The 16,662-nt window shown below is 49.1% G+C and overlaps 2 protein-coding genes across 8 annotated transcripts in view; one reads left to right on the top strand and one right to left on the bottom strand.

Annotated features, from left to right (window-relative positions):
- Positions 1-3,139, bottom strand: part of ARHGAP17 (Rho GTPase activating protein 17) — an 89,270-nt gene extending 86,131 nt beyond the window's left edge. For 3 of the 5 annotated variants that reach the window (XR_015245634.1, XM_086692668.1, XM_086692669.1), the window contains exon 1: positions 2,988-3,139. Coding sequence is in view for 4 of the 5 variants with exons in the window: in XM_086692668.1 (XP_086548794.1) it covers positions 2,988-3,040 (53 nt within the window). In the remaining variant the exon portion in view is untranslated. The remainder of the gene's footprint in view (positions 1-2,987) is intronic. The other 2 variants (XM_086692667.1, XM_086692670.1) reach the window with 1 other exon arrangement.
- Positions 3,140-13,717: 10,578 nt separating this feature from the next.
- The window catches only part of LOC147573059 (leucine carboxyl methyltransferase 1-like), a 57,215-nt gene continuing 54,270 nt past the window's right edge, over positions 13,718-16,662 (top strand). The window contains exon 1 of one of the 3 annotated variants that reach the window (XM_086692673.1): positions 13,718-13,988. In XM_086692673.1, coding sequence (XP_086548799.1) covers positions 13,879-13,988 — 110 coding nt within the window. In that variant the 5' untranslated portion in view covers positions 13,718-13,878. The remainder of the gene's footprint in view (positions 13,989-16,662) is intronic. The other 2 variants (XM_086692675.1, XM_086692674.1) reach the window with 2 other exon arrangements.

Genomic DNA, 16,662 nt, shown 5'->3' with positions numbered 1-16,662 from the left:
TCAAATTTTCTCCTGTTTTTTTTTTTTGTTTTCTTTTGTTGTGTTACCTCTCTCCATCCATTAAGAGTAGAGTTTCACTTAGTGTGTTGGCCATCCCTCTATAAGGACTTACCTCATGGTATATAATCATTTTTGCTTGCCTATCTCTTCCACAAGTCTGTGGAGCCCCTTCAGGGCAGAAGCTGCGTTTGTATTCACTTGGATTCTTTTCTACTTTCCACAACGGCACATAATTTGGGCTCAATAAGGGTCTCTTGCACGGATGAATCAGCCATCCTAATTCTCTTCTTTGGGACACCCCACTCAAGAGACCACTGCATCATCCTCGCGCCTGTGATACACAAACCATCTTCCGAAACAGACTCGTGCACCCATTGTCCACAAACTGCATCATGAGAACTCAACTTCTTCTAGCCGTTACGAATTCTCCCACATGTCCATCCCACAGAACCTCACTGTGGGGTGACTCACGAGGTCCTCATTGTTGGGAAGAGAATACTTCCTCGCAAGACACCACTCAGAACTCTATGCATCCGTCACAGACACAATGGGCGAGCCACTCACACACAGAATATCACTTCTGGCTGCGGCGGGGGGCGCCTCTTGACCCAAATACCCCCCAAATCCCAATCCCGATGCCTACGCCAATAACACACAATTACAGTTCTAGGCTCTCTCTTGCCTCCGTTTTTCCTCCCTAGTCCTTCGTCATTATTGACGTGGAAAAAATACAAACTTATGCAGGGAATCAACAGGAGTAAAGCCAAAGCTTCCCCAGTAAACAGTTTTGGCTTTGGGAGCAGAAATTGCCACACCCCTAATAGCTCTGTAACAGCTGCTGCTTCCACTGGCATCTAGCAATAAAGATTTTCAAACAGAGTCAAAGGTCAGGGCCAGAATTACAATCCTAGCACGAATCACCATTTACTCTATCCAGCTTTCATTTTCCCATTCTTGGGCTCACAGCACCGGAGCAATCTGGTAAGAACTAGGTGTGTGCTAGATTGACAAATGTTTATGGAGAATCTACCATATGATAGGGGCCACAGCAGAGCTGGCAAATGAAAGAGAAAGATGGCAAGGACCCTCAAGGCATTCAGTCTAATGGAGAACACTAACAAGTAAACAGGCGTTGCATTATAGAAAAACAGGTGTTATGTGGACGTACGTAAGTGGCCAGGAGAGGGACTCCCAATCCACGTTGGAGCATCAGAGAAGGTCTTTTAGAGGCAGAGACCTTTGCCTGGACACCTAAAGAATGAGTAGGAGGCAGGTATATGGCAGGTGAGGTGAAAGGAGCTTTGGAGACTTCCAGGTAGAGGCTGACAGGGAAGAAAGTTCTGCGGCCTCTGGCAACCGAAAGGAGGCACATATGGCTGTAATTCGGAAGTGTGAAGAGAGAAGCTGCCACAGAGGAAGCTGGAGCCAAAGAGACCCTGAGTGGCTTGATAGCTTTAAAAGTCTCAGAACTTTGTGCAAAAAGAGCAAACGCCCCTTTCCTCATAAGATGTACAAACTGGCCAGAACGACAATGTGACAGATGTGTCTTGATACTCACTAAATACTGATTTCACAATGCATGTTACTGAGAATGCTGGGGGCGGGGGGGGGGGGGGGGGAGAAAACTCCTAAGGAGTTATCTTGTAACTCATTCACAGATGCCCGGTTGAAGCTTTGGGCCCCACGACTATTCCGTCTGCCTTCCCCTTGGCACTCGTTATTTCTATCATTTTCCTACAAATGACAGAAAAGTAGGCACTGCTAGGCTCTAGGGACAGGGATCCACTCTGGAAACAGGATAAGTGCACACGGAGATAACAGGCTGGGGGTAGCAACGAAATTGAACAAAACTAAGCAAAAAAGTTAGGTGGGGAAACGAAACTGTAAAAAGCAAATATAGAAAGCTCAAGGGGAAGTAAAAGTATTTTCAGACACACACAGAAAAGAAGTGTCCCCACGTGCTTTGGCCAAACCAAACTCCCCCTTTTACTCAACTGTTGAAAACAAAGAAGAAGAAAAAGCGATGAAAAAGTCACACTTTCATAGCCCTTCTCAGAATAAACAGTCAGCAGGGACAGGACAGCTCGCTGCCCTGAAAGACCTTGAAAGATTTACCCCAGATAACACAGCACACCATAATCAACCTCCAGAGGCTCTCAAAACCACTACAAACTCCGGTCTCTTCTGTCATTTCATCATCCATCGTTTCTGTCAAGCATTGAAGCCATACCAGAGAAACCTGGAGAAGGATTTGCTCCCCAATCAAAGGTGAGGAAAGCTGTTTTGACAGCCCCCCCCCCCTTTTTGTTTCTCCATTTGCCCAAGGCGTTTCCACAATTCTTTCCTCCCGGTTCCAAATGTCTACAGGTCAAGAACTTGAGCAGTCGGGTCCATAGGGGCCACGGTTGGGAGACGGCACACCCTCCAAAGTCCCTCCAAGGGAGTCCTGAGTCTCCCTAAGCGGCTCCGATGGGCTCTGATCGCCCCTTCCTTATTTACTGCCATCAGGCACTTGGAGGTGGACGGTCCGTCGGCAGCGGCCGGGCGACCCGGAAAGGCTGAGAATGCCGCCCCCCAGAGCACCGCGCCAGCCCGGCCTCGGGCACACCAGTTAGCCGAGTTTTCGCCCAAGGCAAAGCCCCGGGAGAGGGGGGGGAGGCCCGGGGAAAGCTGGGGTCCAGACCCCAGAGGACGATGCTCAGCGGGGCCGGGACAATGGGCAGCGGGGACCCACGCGGGGGGCGTCCCGGGAGGCCGGCCCGCCCCGCTGTGCCCGGGAGCTCGGGCGGCGGCCCGAGCTGGGCGCCAGGCCGCGGCGTGGCGCAGCCCTCCTCCCTGGCCCGCAGCGGACCCAGCGCGGAGCGGGCGGGCGGCCGGGCCGGAGCGCAGGGCCCCGCGGGGCAGCCGGCCGTCCCGGCCCGGGCCACGACCCCGACCCCCGGTCCCCGGCCCGCGCGCTCCCGGCCGGCCCGGCGCGGCTCACTCACCTGCCCACGGTCTGGTTGGCCAGCTGCTTCATGCGGTTGAACTGCTTCTTCATGGCGGCGACAGCGACGGCCTGCGGGGCTCCGGCCGGGCAGCTCGGGGGACGGCCTGGCGTGGCTACATCGCTTCCCCCCGAGGAGGCGGCGGCGGCGGCGGCGGTGGCTGCGGCAGCGTCGGCGGCTCTGGGCCGGAGCTCCGCCCTGACGCGTCACTTCCAGCGGCGCCGCCCGCCGGGGGCGCGCGGGGCCGGGCTGGCAGACGAGCGCCAGGCTCCCAACGACCAGCCCCCTCCCCCCACCCCCACCCCCACCCCCCGCCGCCCCGCTGAGCGTGCGGAACCCCGCGTCCCAGCGCCCCCGCGTTCTTGACTCCCGGCCGGCTAGGCCGCGCACCGGTGGGAGGGGACGGCAGGCGCCAGCGGCGTGACCCCGCGGTCTTGGCGGCAGGGAACAGCCACACCCGGGCGTGGGACGCGCTGTCCCTGCAGGGCTGGCCCGGGGCATTACGGGCAGGGGTGGGGACGGGGGGAGGGGAGGGAGGAAGACGGGAGGGGGTTGGGGTACGCGGGAGCCTCCGGATGCCCACCTTAGGTTGTACCGAGGTGCGGCTGTAGACATTTGTCTACGCTCCTAGGTGGATGGGTGCGTGTCACTGTGTATGTTTTATGTCAATTAAAAGAAATCATTGCGTGGAAACCACAAACTACAGAGCCCTGTGTACTGTGATCTGACTTTGCGGGAAAGTCGAGGGCGAGGCTCATTTTCTGACCGCAGGTGCTCACACGCAATGGGGACCACCAGGGATGGCCCCCGGGGCATTGGGGGGAGGGTAAGGGGTGGGAGGTCGTGGGCATGGGTGACGCGGACCCTAGCAGCCCCGTGTGCGGTGTGGCGTTGCCTAGAAACGCCTGATTGTGTTTTGATTATTAGCCTGGCGCAGGCCTTCCTTCGGAGACACTTAGAGGGATTGACCAACTGCACTGGACGCTTTTTGCAGAGCGGACCAGGTCAGTTCCATGACCCGCAGCAATATCCTTTTCGTTTGGTGGCCTGGGCCCTAGAGCAAGTGGGTGGCAGTGTGACTTCCTTCACTGACCGCATCTCTGGGGTCATCAAAGATGTGAGGATGAAGGGAACTGAAAAGGTGGGAGAAGGGCCTGACTCTGACCGAAAAGAGAGTGAAGTGAGTCGGGAAACCTTAAGATCGGAGAATCAGAGACTTAAAAGTCTTTGTAGTCACCTGGAAGAGAAGTATGAAGCCTCGGAGCTTCAAATAAAGCGGCAGACTCTTAGCTACCGACATCAGCTACAACAGAAAGAGGTAGAAATGAAACTTCTTAAAGTGAGACAGATAGGGGTCAAGAACCAGTTGCTGAAGCTCCAATCAGCCCTTCAATCAACCACAGCGTCACCTTCCTTGGGTTACGGTATCAACTACTTTGCTTCAGCTTCCCGGGGGATGACCTGGACTTTGCTGACCTAATTTGGTCACAACAAGAAATAAGCAGACTGTCAAATGAAGTTTTAAGACTGGAGGCTGAAGTTAGCATTGGAAGCATTTTTCCCAGTCTTCAGCACCGGGAGCGAATAGCGCCGAGCAAAATGAAATCTACAAACTGCAGGTTACCATCAGGGAACTTGAACAGAATCGAAATGAGGCAATTGATGACCATCAACTTGAAAAGGCAGTACTGCAGAATGTCTATCAACAGACACTGGCAGAAATACGTCGCAGGTACCATCAAAAGTCAAAAGGCTATGGAAAAAGAATCAAAGAACTGGAAAATCTGTTAGAGAAGGATGACTCTGGAATCAGAGCAGCCGATGAGTCTGTCATTGAGGATATGCAAAACACCATTCAAGTGCTACAGACTGAAAAAGTGGAGTCTACCAGGAAAATTGAAGAACTTGAGGACACTGTCAAATACATCAATAACAAATTATCTTCGGTAGAAAGTGAGAGAGACGCTTTAAGGAAAGAATGGGACCGGATACATGAGGAAAAGAAGGAAAGGATTGAAGAATGTGAATCGCAGCCTTCCGTTTTGAGGCAAAGTGATACAATGACGGAAAAGGAAAGAGTCCTTTCCGAGAGTACAGCGGTGGAAGAAGTGTCTGGACTGCAGCAAGTGCTGTCCGATGCGGAAAAGGAGATGACGCCACGGTGTAGCTTAACCCAGGGTGACAATCTCATTGGAGACGATCTGAAACTTGAAGAGCGAGTCTACGTTTTAGAACAAGAAAACTCACTAGGTCAAGGACGGGAAGCACTTCAACTGGCACTTTGGAAAGTGAGCCATGAGCAGGAAGTCATTGAACATACGGATCCAGGAGGTGTGAATTTGGATTCAGAAGGAGAGCATTTAAGATGTGACTTGGAGGCCGACGGACAAAAATCCACTCAGGGTAGGACCGAGAAGGAACTCCCAACAGCAGAGCTGGGGGAGTTCGATGGACAGAAACAAACTACACAGCCCAGGGTTTTGATGAAAGGTCAGCTATCAGAACAACAAAATGAAGGCAACGGCATCAACGGCAAAGTGGGACACGATCTCAATGATGAAAAGAGAGCTTGTCCATTTGAAGATGAGCAAATGGACACAGCTAAAGAGTTAGATGCGCAAAACGAAGAATCACCTCAAAGTCAACTGGCTGTTAATGATTTGCATCGGTCAGATCCGTCGCAAACACATAATGTAAATATCCCAAAGGAGAACGTTGAACTTAAGGAACATATTAAACAAGACGAGGAGGAATCTGCTAGAGCTGAGAAGGAGCCAGCACAGTCTCTTAATCAAGACTCTGACAATACTGTTGAAGAAGACTCACTTCCAGGGAGGGAAACGACAGTTAGAAAGTTGCAGCAAAGCCTTTCAGAAATGGAAGAGCTGAATGGCCATTTAAAGAAAGCTGCTTGCAATCTCAAGGTGGAAAATGGAAAGTTGGTTTTGGAGCTTGAAGACGTAAGACGTCGGCTGGAAGAAATTACTGTCTGTAACCATAAGAATTCTCTGGAAAAAAAATCTATTATGCGGGCCTTAAAAATAGAAAAAGGACAGTTAATAGTAAAATTGTGCCGGGCTGAAAAGAAGCTGTTGGAGAAAACAGCCAGGTATGAGCAAGCTAGTAAAGAACCGACCAACACGTATCACTTGTCTAAATCCTCCTCCCAGTTAGAGCAGGAGTGTTTAATTCAATGCAGTCAAGAGAAAGACGATGAAATACTACAACTCAAAAAGAGTGTTGAGCAGATGGATGCCGACCATAGAGAAACTAAGGAAATGCTCTCCTCTGCTTTGGAGGAGCATAAGCGATTGACACAACTTATTAAAGAGAAAGAAATCTGTATCGAAAAACTTGAAAGAAGGCCAGAGCTCCAGGAGCTATTAGAGAAGTACGTCCAAGTCTTAAGAGAAAACGAAATTTTACAGCAAACCGTGGAGGAGCAAGATGTTCGTCTTGCATCCACCAGAGAAGAAAATGAATTTCTGCAAGACGAATTGGAGTGTCTGAGAGAACACAGCCAAACCGTACCTGTGGTGGACCCGCAAACGTAAGACAGTATCATGGAACTAGAATGCGAGGTGTATCAGCTGAATGTAGAAAGAGTTTGTCTGGAAGACGAAATCAAACAACAACAAAAGATCATTGAGGATCAACGTCAGGGTAAACTGCAATGGCTTCGTGCTTTACAAGACCAGAAACGGAGGGTAGATGATCTCACACACCAGCATGAGCAAGTGAACATTAAACACGCTCAGCTCCTTTCAGTGAAAGATGAGGAGATTAAGATTTTGCAGAACACAATAGAGCAAATGAAAACCCAGATCTTTAAAAAACCCAGCACATTCCTGCAAAACATTCTGATGTTTTTCAAGTAACAACGATTCAGCATCTTCCTGTAGAAAAACGGAAGTGAAAAGCATGATTTATCTAAAGCTGAAACTGAAAGATTAAGTAAAAGGAACAAAAGGACAAGAATTGGAGATTAAAAAGAAATAAAACATAAAAAAAAAAAGAATTGGAGATTAAACTCCTCACTGAAAAGAACATCTGATTAACTGAACAGACTGATCACCCATCCAAAGATGAGACTGGTAAACTAACTCAGATTATCCGGCAAAAAGATTTGGAGATAGAGGACCGCCCCAGCAGGACGTCTGTGGCTTCCTACAACCAGAATGTGGCAAACCTTCAGCAGCAGTTGCAAGGTATGCTTTGGAAAGAGAACAAGTATTAGCTGCCTTACAGGAGAACTAGGGAAAACAGCAATCTGAACAGAGAGTATCACAAAATGACAGATAGAATGGTTGCCAAAGAAGCCTATCTCATGAAGCGGTAAGATGAAAATATTCACTAGAATTGAGTCTAGCGACCAGGACGTGTTTAGAGAAACGATTCAGAATTTATCACACGTTATTCAAGAAAAAGACATTGAAGTGGATGCATTAAGGCAGAAATGTCAGGCTTTATTGGCAATTTTCCAAATATCCGGCACTGCTGATGAGGTTACAGGTGTTAGTATCGATGGGGTCAAGGAGCTTCTACAAGAACGGGACAAATTAAAATAGCAGGTTAAGATCATGGAAGAATGGAAATAGCACCTGATGACTTCGGTACGAAATACGAAGCGGGAGTCACCCCAGCTTCAGAAACATCTTCAAAAACTTCAGCCGAGGGTTCTGACAGTGACAATAATCCTAGACTACAGATGACCTGTATTGGCCTGGTCCAGAGTCACGAAGGAAACGAAATCAAACTAAAAACATTCAGAGACAGGACTGACACAAATTCGGCCTAGCATCGCGGAGCTCTGCAATGGCAAGGATCTGCTTTTAGGGAAATTCGCCATCATTTCGTTCCAGCCCTCCACCGAATCATCCGAGTCAGCAGGCTCTCTTAAGGCAATTAAGTCTGATGTATCGAGTGAGTCTTAACGATTGCTCCATTAAGAGGCAGAAGAGCTGAGAAAATCAATGCAGGAAAAAAGATGCCACAATGAGAACCCTCCAGGACGATAACCAGAGATTGTCTGCTTCGACTGCTGCCCCTTCAGAACTGGAAAGAAAACAACACGAACACCCCGATTCGGAGATCAAGCAGCTCAAGGAGAAGCGAGATGTTTTACCAAACGTACTTCAGGAAAAACAGCTCCGGTTTTCCCAAAGCAGAAAAAGTGATGAATTGCTTCCCCTGAACGAGAATTTCACCCGCGAAGTGGGTGAAAAGGAACTTTGGAGGCAGGCAGTAACAAAAATGAAGGAGAGAATATCAAATTTTGAAATGGACGTGTGTAAACTAAAACAGGACAATGAAACAAGAGTGGAAACATCTAGAGAACGGGAGACACAAAATCAAGCACTACTAGAGACAAACACGCAGCTTTTATTTTTTTTAATTTTTTTTCAACGTTTATTTATTTTTGGGACAGAGAGAGACAGAGCATGAACGGGGGAGGGGCAGAGAGAGAGGGAGACACAGAATCGGAAACAGGCTCCAGGCTCTGAGCCATCAGCCCAGAGCCTGACGCGGGGCTCGAACTCAGGGACCGCGAGATCGTGACCTGGCTGAAGTCGGACGCTTAACCGACTGCGCCACCCAGGCGCCCCAACACGCAGCTTTTAATGCTGCAGAGAGAGGAAGAATCCTAGCGTGCTCCAATGAAAGAGAAGGTGCTTGCTTTGAAAGGGCTATTGAAAGACAACAGGGCAAGATCGGGGAATTACATCAGCTTGTAAATGCAGTTACATCAATTCAGGACAAGACAGCGATGTGCCAGCGGGAAGAGAGATGAAGTCATGTGGGCCCCGAAACAAAGAAATGGAAACCTGTGCCCTCCAGAATGAGATCCAACATCCACGTGAAGAAGAATGACACCTAAAGCAGGAGCTGGAGAGATCACAGCGCCACGCTTTGGGATCCGAAGATTCTCGTAAGCGCAGTGCTTTGGCCGCAGAATACAGAGCGGCTAAACTAAGAAAGAAGACCATGGTATTGGAGGAGGAGCTAGTTGTGTCTTCCAACGCAATGGACAATGCGAGCCATCGAGCCAGTCTGCAGATAGCGTCACCGCAGGAGCAATTACATGTGGTCACCAGGCAAAAAGATGAAAGCATATTCTGGCTTTCTGCCTCCCAGGAACAAGAAAAGCAGCACGCTGGAGCACTAGCTAAGCTAAAGCTGGAAGCAGCCGAATGGATGGAAAAAGCGGACACCCTACAAGGAAAACTGATGTCATTGCAGGAACAATTAACCGAAGTGGATGCTGTCTTGGATCCGAAGGAAGACCAAATTGAAGAATTCAAAACGCAAAATGAGGTCCAATAGGAAATACCGGATGATGCGCAGAAGCAATTAATGAACTCACTGACGCCGAGAGGCGGATAGAATCCTGATAAGGAAACTCTTAACTGGGTATGTTCAAGCACAGGAACACGGACGTCGTGAAGCTTTATGGCTGATGGGATGCAGCCTGGGTATCAAAGAGGAAGAAATGAGGAACAAGGTGGTGTCACCGGATGGATGACTGGGTGGTTTGGACCCAAAGGTGCCCCCAACGCACCTGTGAAACCGAATCACCAATCCATGCCCGATAACTCTTTTCCAGGACTTTTTGTAAAATTTCTAAAAACGGAACCTCAATTAGCTTTTCCACCGCCCAAGCTCCCTGCTCATGACATGAAGCCTCCAGACTCAGCAGGAGGCTGAGCGCTGGCTTTAGAAAAAGTACCACCATGTCTTAAAACCACCCTTGGATCCACACCCAGAAAAACAGATGGGATTTCCCAAGCCACGGCCACTGCTGTGTCTCTTATTAACCCACCTGGACCGGAAACGGATGGGGGTGGGCATCATCTTCTAAATGCTGTGACTGACACTTTACCCACGTACAACACCATTAATACTGTCACCTGGGAACAGGACTGACCTGGCCAAAGACCTTTCAAAGCAATACAGGATTCTTAAGCCAGAGAGGAGACAGTACTTGAAAGAAACCAAGTCACTATGTGTGTGTACCTTATCACAAAATGGCCTTTTGCGAAATGTAATAAATTTATAGTTTTGGTTTAAGTTAAGTTTTGGTTAAGTTAAGTTAAATAAAAATTTGTTAATATTTGAAAAGACTGTCTTTTAAAGACTGCAGAGGTATTCACCAAACTGAAAACAGTGGCTACGTATGGGGCACCTGGGTGGCTCAGTCAGTTGAGCATCCGGCTTCGGCTCAGGTCATGATCTCGCGGTCCGTGAGTTCGAGCCCCGCGTCGGGCTCTGGGCTGACGGCTCGGAGCCTGGAGGTGCTTGGGATTCTGTGTCCCCCTCTCTCTCCACCGCACCCCTACTTGTGCTCTCTCTCTGTCTTTCAAAAATGAATAAACATAAAAAAAAGTTTAGGGGCACCTGGGTGGCTCCGTCGGTTGAGCGTCCAACTTGGGCTCAGGTCATGACCTCACAGTTTGTGAGTTTGAGCCCCGCGTCGGGTTCTGTGCAGACAGCTGGAAGCCTGGAGCCTGCTTCAGATCCTGTGTCTCCCTCTCTCTCTGCCCCTTCCCCGCTCATGCTCTGTCTCTGTCTCTCAAAAATGAGTAAACATTAAAAAAAAATTTTTTTTAATTTAAAAAAACAGTGGCTACTTTTTTTTCAATAATTTTTTTATGTTTATTTGTCTTTTTTGAGAGTGAAAATAGGGGAGGGGCAGATAGAGAGGGAGAAAGAGGACCTGAAGCAGGTTCTGAGCTGACAGAGGTGGGGCTTGAACTCAAGAGCTGAGAGGTCACGAGCCACAAGATCACAAGGCATGAGACCACAACCTGAGCCAAAGTCAGATGCTTACACTGACCGAGCCACCAAGGCACCCCAAAACAGTGGTTACTTCTTACCAGGGTAGACATTGGTGGGTTTGGAGGCTGTGGCCAAAGGAAGACACATACATATATTTGTCTATATGGGAGTAGAGTATTCTCCAGCTGCTTTGTTTGGGTGGAGGCCCACTCAATGTCGTCTGATTTACACGTAACAGTATAAATGGGCTGAAGTAAAATTTATCAACAAGGAATATGTTGCCTCCAGGACCCAAAAAAATACTGAAAGATTTTAGACTTGTATGTCCTCAACAAACGTGTCCTCACGGTAGGTATGTCCCAACAAATGTCCTCACGGTAGGATGTCAGACATGCGAGGTCATACCTGTGCTCCCGGTAAGTTAAGATCCTGCCTGCAAAGATGACATGTGATAGCAGAAGGGTTTGGGTGCCCTGTGCATAACAAGGTAAAACATGTCCCCTTCAAGGTCAAGGGAAAGGTGGCCGAGAGGACATTGAAATCGGCGCTGAACAGAACCCATTAGCCAAATCTATAAGAAAGAGCAAACTATTTACCGTCTTTAAATTTGTTGGGATCCCAGGTGTTTTAAGGGTACCAGGGTTTATATTGATTTTTTTTTTCTAAGAGAGAGTGCAAGGTGGGGAAAGGGGCAGAGGGAGGGAGACTGAATCTTAAGCAGGCTCCACCCTCAGCACAGGGCTCAATCCCAGGACCCTGGAATCATGACCTGAGCCCAAATCAAGAGTCAGATGCTCAACTGACTGAGCCACCCAGGCACCCCTCACCTGATCCCCATGGGCTGAAAGCTCCCCATAATAAACTCAGGCTGTCATAGAAGAAAAAAATACTGGAAAGACACAACCACAAATGTCTACTTCAGCCTCTCTCGGAGAAGTTTCATGATTAATGCCTGCTTTTTGGTCCCAATATTAATGTTCACAGGGGTTTTAAATGTAAGTTCGTCTTTGTCAGAAGATGCAAATTAGGTGGTGAACTTTCTCTGATATTGTCTCATGACGTTGTTCATGACAACCGCGGTGTAGCCTCATATTGGGAGGCAAGACACAGCCTGAGTTGGTAAGCTTGCCGCTTCTAGCCTCCACTCCTCAGTCATAAAGGTCTAGCTCTTCAACCAGAAACTTAAATGAAATGAATTGGCCCTGCCTGCAGGAACCCCAGGGGAGGTCCTCGGTGAAAAATGACAAAGTCCTCTGGATCACGAGCTTTTTTCTGAATCAAAGGCTCAGCAAAGAACACTCTTTGCTTGTCAAACAACACAGGTGTACCAGGATATCTGTCTCCACCTTCTTCCCCTTACCCTGAGCCTTACCATCCGCACCTATGGGATTGGCACCTTGTACTACTCACCAATGACACTTTCTACTTATGACACCCGTGGAATGTGTACACTGCCAAGCTGGGAGACTATGCTTATTCAGTGTTTTGCATTTACCTTCTTGGCAGAGCACGACTCAGAGAAAGTGGTGTATTCCATCTCATCACAACTCCCCCTGGCAAGCCTTCCGAACCTCAGTCTTCCCCACTGTCATTTCTACCTTGGGTATCAATGAGCTCTTATCCCTCCAATGACTACTAAGCAAGCTTTTGATATATGATTTTGCCCGAAGATATGTGCACTGAGTTTTTGTTGTTATTTTGCGTGTGTGTGTGTGTGTGTGTGTGTTTGTGTGATCCATGGTTCTTAAAGTTTGAGTATGTCTGTTCAGTGCTCCTGACAGATAGAGAAATGGAACATACAAACACACTACTTACCTAGAAAATGTTTTAGAAGGCCAGTACAAAATATATGTAACGAATGTCTTCGGTATGTGTAATAATGAAACACATGTGAACCACCCCAACTTGAGAAATTATTGAAGGGCCTAAGTAACCCTTCCCTTTCAGTGTTCTATCCTCTCCACTCTCTAAAGGTCACAAGTGTGGTGATTCCTGTCTCCCTCCCTCCCCCCGCCATTCCTTTATTTTTCTGTAGAGTGTTTTATCATACATATGTGTGTATCTCTTAACATCCGTTTTGCTTGGTTTGGACTTTATAAAAGTGTTACATCCCTTCTTTCACTGAATATTATGTCCTTAAATTCAGCCATTGACGCTTGTAACTGGCAGCTCTGGTGCATTTACACTGCAACATAGTTTTCCATTGTACCAATTTCCCACACATTCCTTCCTCCACATTTGAAAGGCGATTATGTGCGCAAAGCCCTTACTTAGCACAGCTCCTGGCGCAGAGTTAGCACTCAGTGAACATTTGTTCAATTGTCGAATGAGACTGAGCCCCAACTAACTGCAACGCGAACACTTGTTTCCTCCAGCTGGACTCTCTGCCCTTCGACCCAAAGCTGAGCATCCTGCTAGTTCTCCCGCCCTGCGTGAATCACAGTTATAAAATTTTCTGACCAGCAATAAGAAACCCAAAGCCTGGGGTACCTGGGTGGCTTAGTGGGTTAAGCGACCGCCTCCTGATTTCAGTAGGGGTCATGATCTCACGGTGGCGAGATGGAGCCTAGCGTCAGGCTCTGCGCTGCGCATACAGCTTGTTGCAGATTTTCTCTCTCCTTCCCGTGACCTTCCCACTTGTCTTCTCTCTCTTTCTCTCTCTCTCGCTCATAAATAAACACACACACACACAAATGAATAAATGAATAAATAAGTAAATAAATAAATAAATGAATACCCAATGCACTCTCAGCGCACCCACGACCACAATTCCCAGAAAGCATTGCGGCGCTCTCGTTTTGCGTCCACTTGTTTCCTTCCCCTCCTTAACGTACTTCCGGGTGGTGTGGGCGGGGCCAATAGAGCTATCCAATGAGCCCTTCCACCGGCCAAGGGGGCGGAGAAATTGTCCAATGAGCGTCTGGGCAGAGGCGCCAATGAGCGGGAAGGTTGCTGGGGCAGCTGACGTGAGCGGCGTCACTGAGCCGCGCCCGCTGAGGCCGCTGGAGCCCAGCCCCTCTCTCCAGCCTTCTCGGAGGCTCGCTCCTTTCCAGGGCGTTTGTGGAGCTCGCTTTCATGTCCCCGGTGGGCACGGCACCCCGGAACCTCCACGCCCATGGCCGCTAGCCTGAGGAGGCCCTCTTTCTCCGCCTCTTCTACCTCCTCGGCGGACCCAGACGACGAGGGGGTGCGCGGCACTTGCGAAGATGCTTCTATATGCAAGAGGTACCTGCCGGGCGTGGGCTTAGGGGCCGGCGTCCCTGGGGGGCTGGGGCCTAGGTGGGAGGCGGGCCTGTGATCCCAGGGTATTAGGAACATCCTGGTGCGCCAGAAGGTACCCGTCAATTTCGGGCGACCCTGGTTTCACACCTGTGAAGTGCACAGAGCAGCGGTTCATTTATTTAACTGGTAATTGTCTCACTTCTGCCGTGTGTCAGGCCTGGGGAGAGCGGGACTGGGAATCCGGCCCTAAACCAGCCGAACGGGGTCTTGTGGCCTTCGTGAGGCTCAAGTCTTGCTGGGAGACAGACTTGACTTCACAGACAGTGAAGCAAATAATTATAGTCTTGAGAAGTTAGGGGAAGTGCAAGTTCCTCCTCTTTAATAGGTTACGTTTCATTGGGGGTTGTTACGATCCCCATCGTGCCCCTGAAACTCAGGCCAATCGAGATGGGGGGGCGGGAGGGGGGGGGAAATGGCCTGCCCGGGGCCCCATAATGTTACTGTGCAGAGCCAGCATTTTCTAGAGCTCTTGCCTCTATGCCACAGGGGTCTACATACTTGGGGGTGTAGTGAGGGCAGTATCGTGAGCACAGACATGTATCACACACCTGGAAGCACGAGGCTCGAGTGTACTTTATTCATTCGTTCCACAGAAATTATTGAGTGTATCCGTTTTGCCAAAGCCTTCTTTTTTGAATGGTTGGTGGGTATTCAGTTATTGGGAACACATGATGAATAGGACTGATGTGGCATCTGACGGCAGCACCACCTCGTCGGAAAAGACAGGAAGCAAATAATTCCCTGTGAAATACATAATTACGGTTTTGTGTTGAGTGCTGAGAAATACGGCATGCCATTCGAGTTTGTAATTTAGGCAATAATGTTGAAGCTGAGATCAGAAGGCTGAATGCAAAACGGGGATATAGGAGGGTGTTGGGGCAGAGCAGGGGAGTGCGAACTGTTAAAGGAATGGGTAGAATGCCCTTGAAGCTGGGGCCACTAGGGAATGTAGGTGGGGAATGCCAAGGTTTTGGGTTAAGGCTCGCACTTTTTGTAGGTTCTTGGAGACTAAGCATAGTGATTTAAAACATGGACCTTGGGGCCAGGCTCTGTCAAGCTGATCCTAGCTCTGCCACTAAACCATTGTGCATCAAGTTTCTTGATCGGGCTCTGCTTCTGATGCTGTGTCTCCCTCTCTTTCTGCCCCTCTCCTGCTCATGCTGTGTCTCTTTCTCTCAAAAAATAAATAAATGTTAAAAAAAATTAAGAAAGAAAGAAAAAAGAAACCACAGATGCTCACGTCCTACTCTAGACTCACGGAAGCAGAATCTGCTGGGATAGGTCCTGAGCTATAAAGACTGGGCGTGTTTGCCATCTGGGCGCATTTCATTGAAGCTTCTTTTGCACTGGCCTTTCCCTCATGTGAAAAAAACATGCAAAAAGATTGTGAGAATCCGTAAATTAGTGTTTTAAGACATGTTGTAGGTCTCTCTCCTTCAAGTTCCGTGGTATCTTCACCGTAATGTGTTAAATCCTTCAATCTTGTCAAAAGATCACGTTATTAAATAGGGATTCCTTGAATGAACCGTGGGCTGTCTGTCATCTGAGTTTTGAAGTGGGGGGATAACAATGGTAACCCACCTTCGGGATGTAAGGATTCAATGAGATCACAGACACGAGGCAGTTAGCACAGGATCTGGCACAGCGTGAAGCCTTCAATAAATTGTTACTACTGGTTTTGATTTCCCTCCATTCCGAACACTGTTTGGTTGAAGTTACTGAATACGTCATCCCTGTGGATCAGGCTGGTTCCCCCCGCCTCAGGTTACGGCCATAACAGCCCTAATTTAACACGGGAGCCAGTTAGCTTCCCAGGACTTGTGCGGTTCTGTTACTTCTCTTGCAGGTTGTTCCCTCCTTCCTTTCAGAGCCCTCCCGGGGATAGTAGTGATGTGAACAGTGTCAGACGGCTGTCGGCAGGATTAAATGTGGCGCGCTCCCCACAGTGCCTGGCACATGGCAGGGGTCGAAGACTGGTGGTTATTATCAGCACTGTCCCAGTTGTCATCGTCAGTGCCGTGACCATCAGCATGGGCCTGTGCTCTCAGTCCTGCGGTCCTACAGTGAGAACTCTTCTGAGCGGACATTCTGGGCTTATGCTTAAAAATTCCATGTGATTCCGCAGGTATTTTTCCAGCACTTACTGTGACCGCTAACTCTCGCCACTACCCATCTCCCCTCTCCTTGTCTTCTCCGTCCTGTGCTGCCCGCCCAAGGCAGTTCCCTCTGTTGTTTACCCCTGACCCCCCTCCCCAGACCCTCCCTGTGTCCTGGGAAATTCCCACTCCTTAATCGCCAGCCTCGTCTCTTTCCTCAGCCTCTCCTTAGCCATCTCTTCCCTCTCTTTGCTTTGACCCTGGTCCTTCCCCGGGGATATCCTTTTTTGAAGTCCTCTCAGATGGTGCCTCTGTTTTCTCATACCCCGGGGTATGAGATTTCAGGATCGGGGGTGCAAGATTTGTGTCCTTGTTCTTTGACCCCCCCCCCAACCCCCCGTTTCTTTGAGATCCATGGTCCCCAGGTGCAGCACCCTCTCTTCCTCCTCATTACTGTTTTCTCCTGGTTATTCACCTGATCCGTGGACGTCTTGGGTGCCTGGCCCACAGTCCTCCTGTCT

Source organism: Puma concolor, chromosome E3 (assembly GCF_028749965.1).
Source record: "Puma concolor isolate L17-30 chromosome E3, mPumCon1.1.hap2, whole genome shotgun sequence".
NCBI lineage: Eukaryota > Metazoa > Chordata > Mammalia > Carnivora > Felidae > Puma > Puma concolor.
Note: the sequence above shows the minus strand (reverse complement) of the source record. Positions and strands in the feature narration are given on the sequence as shown.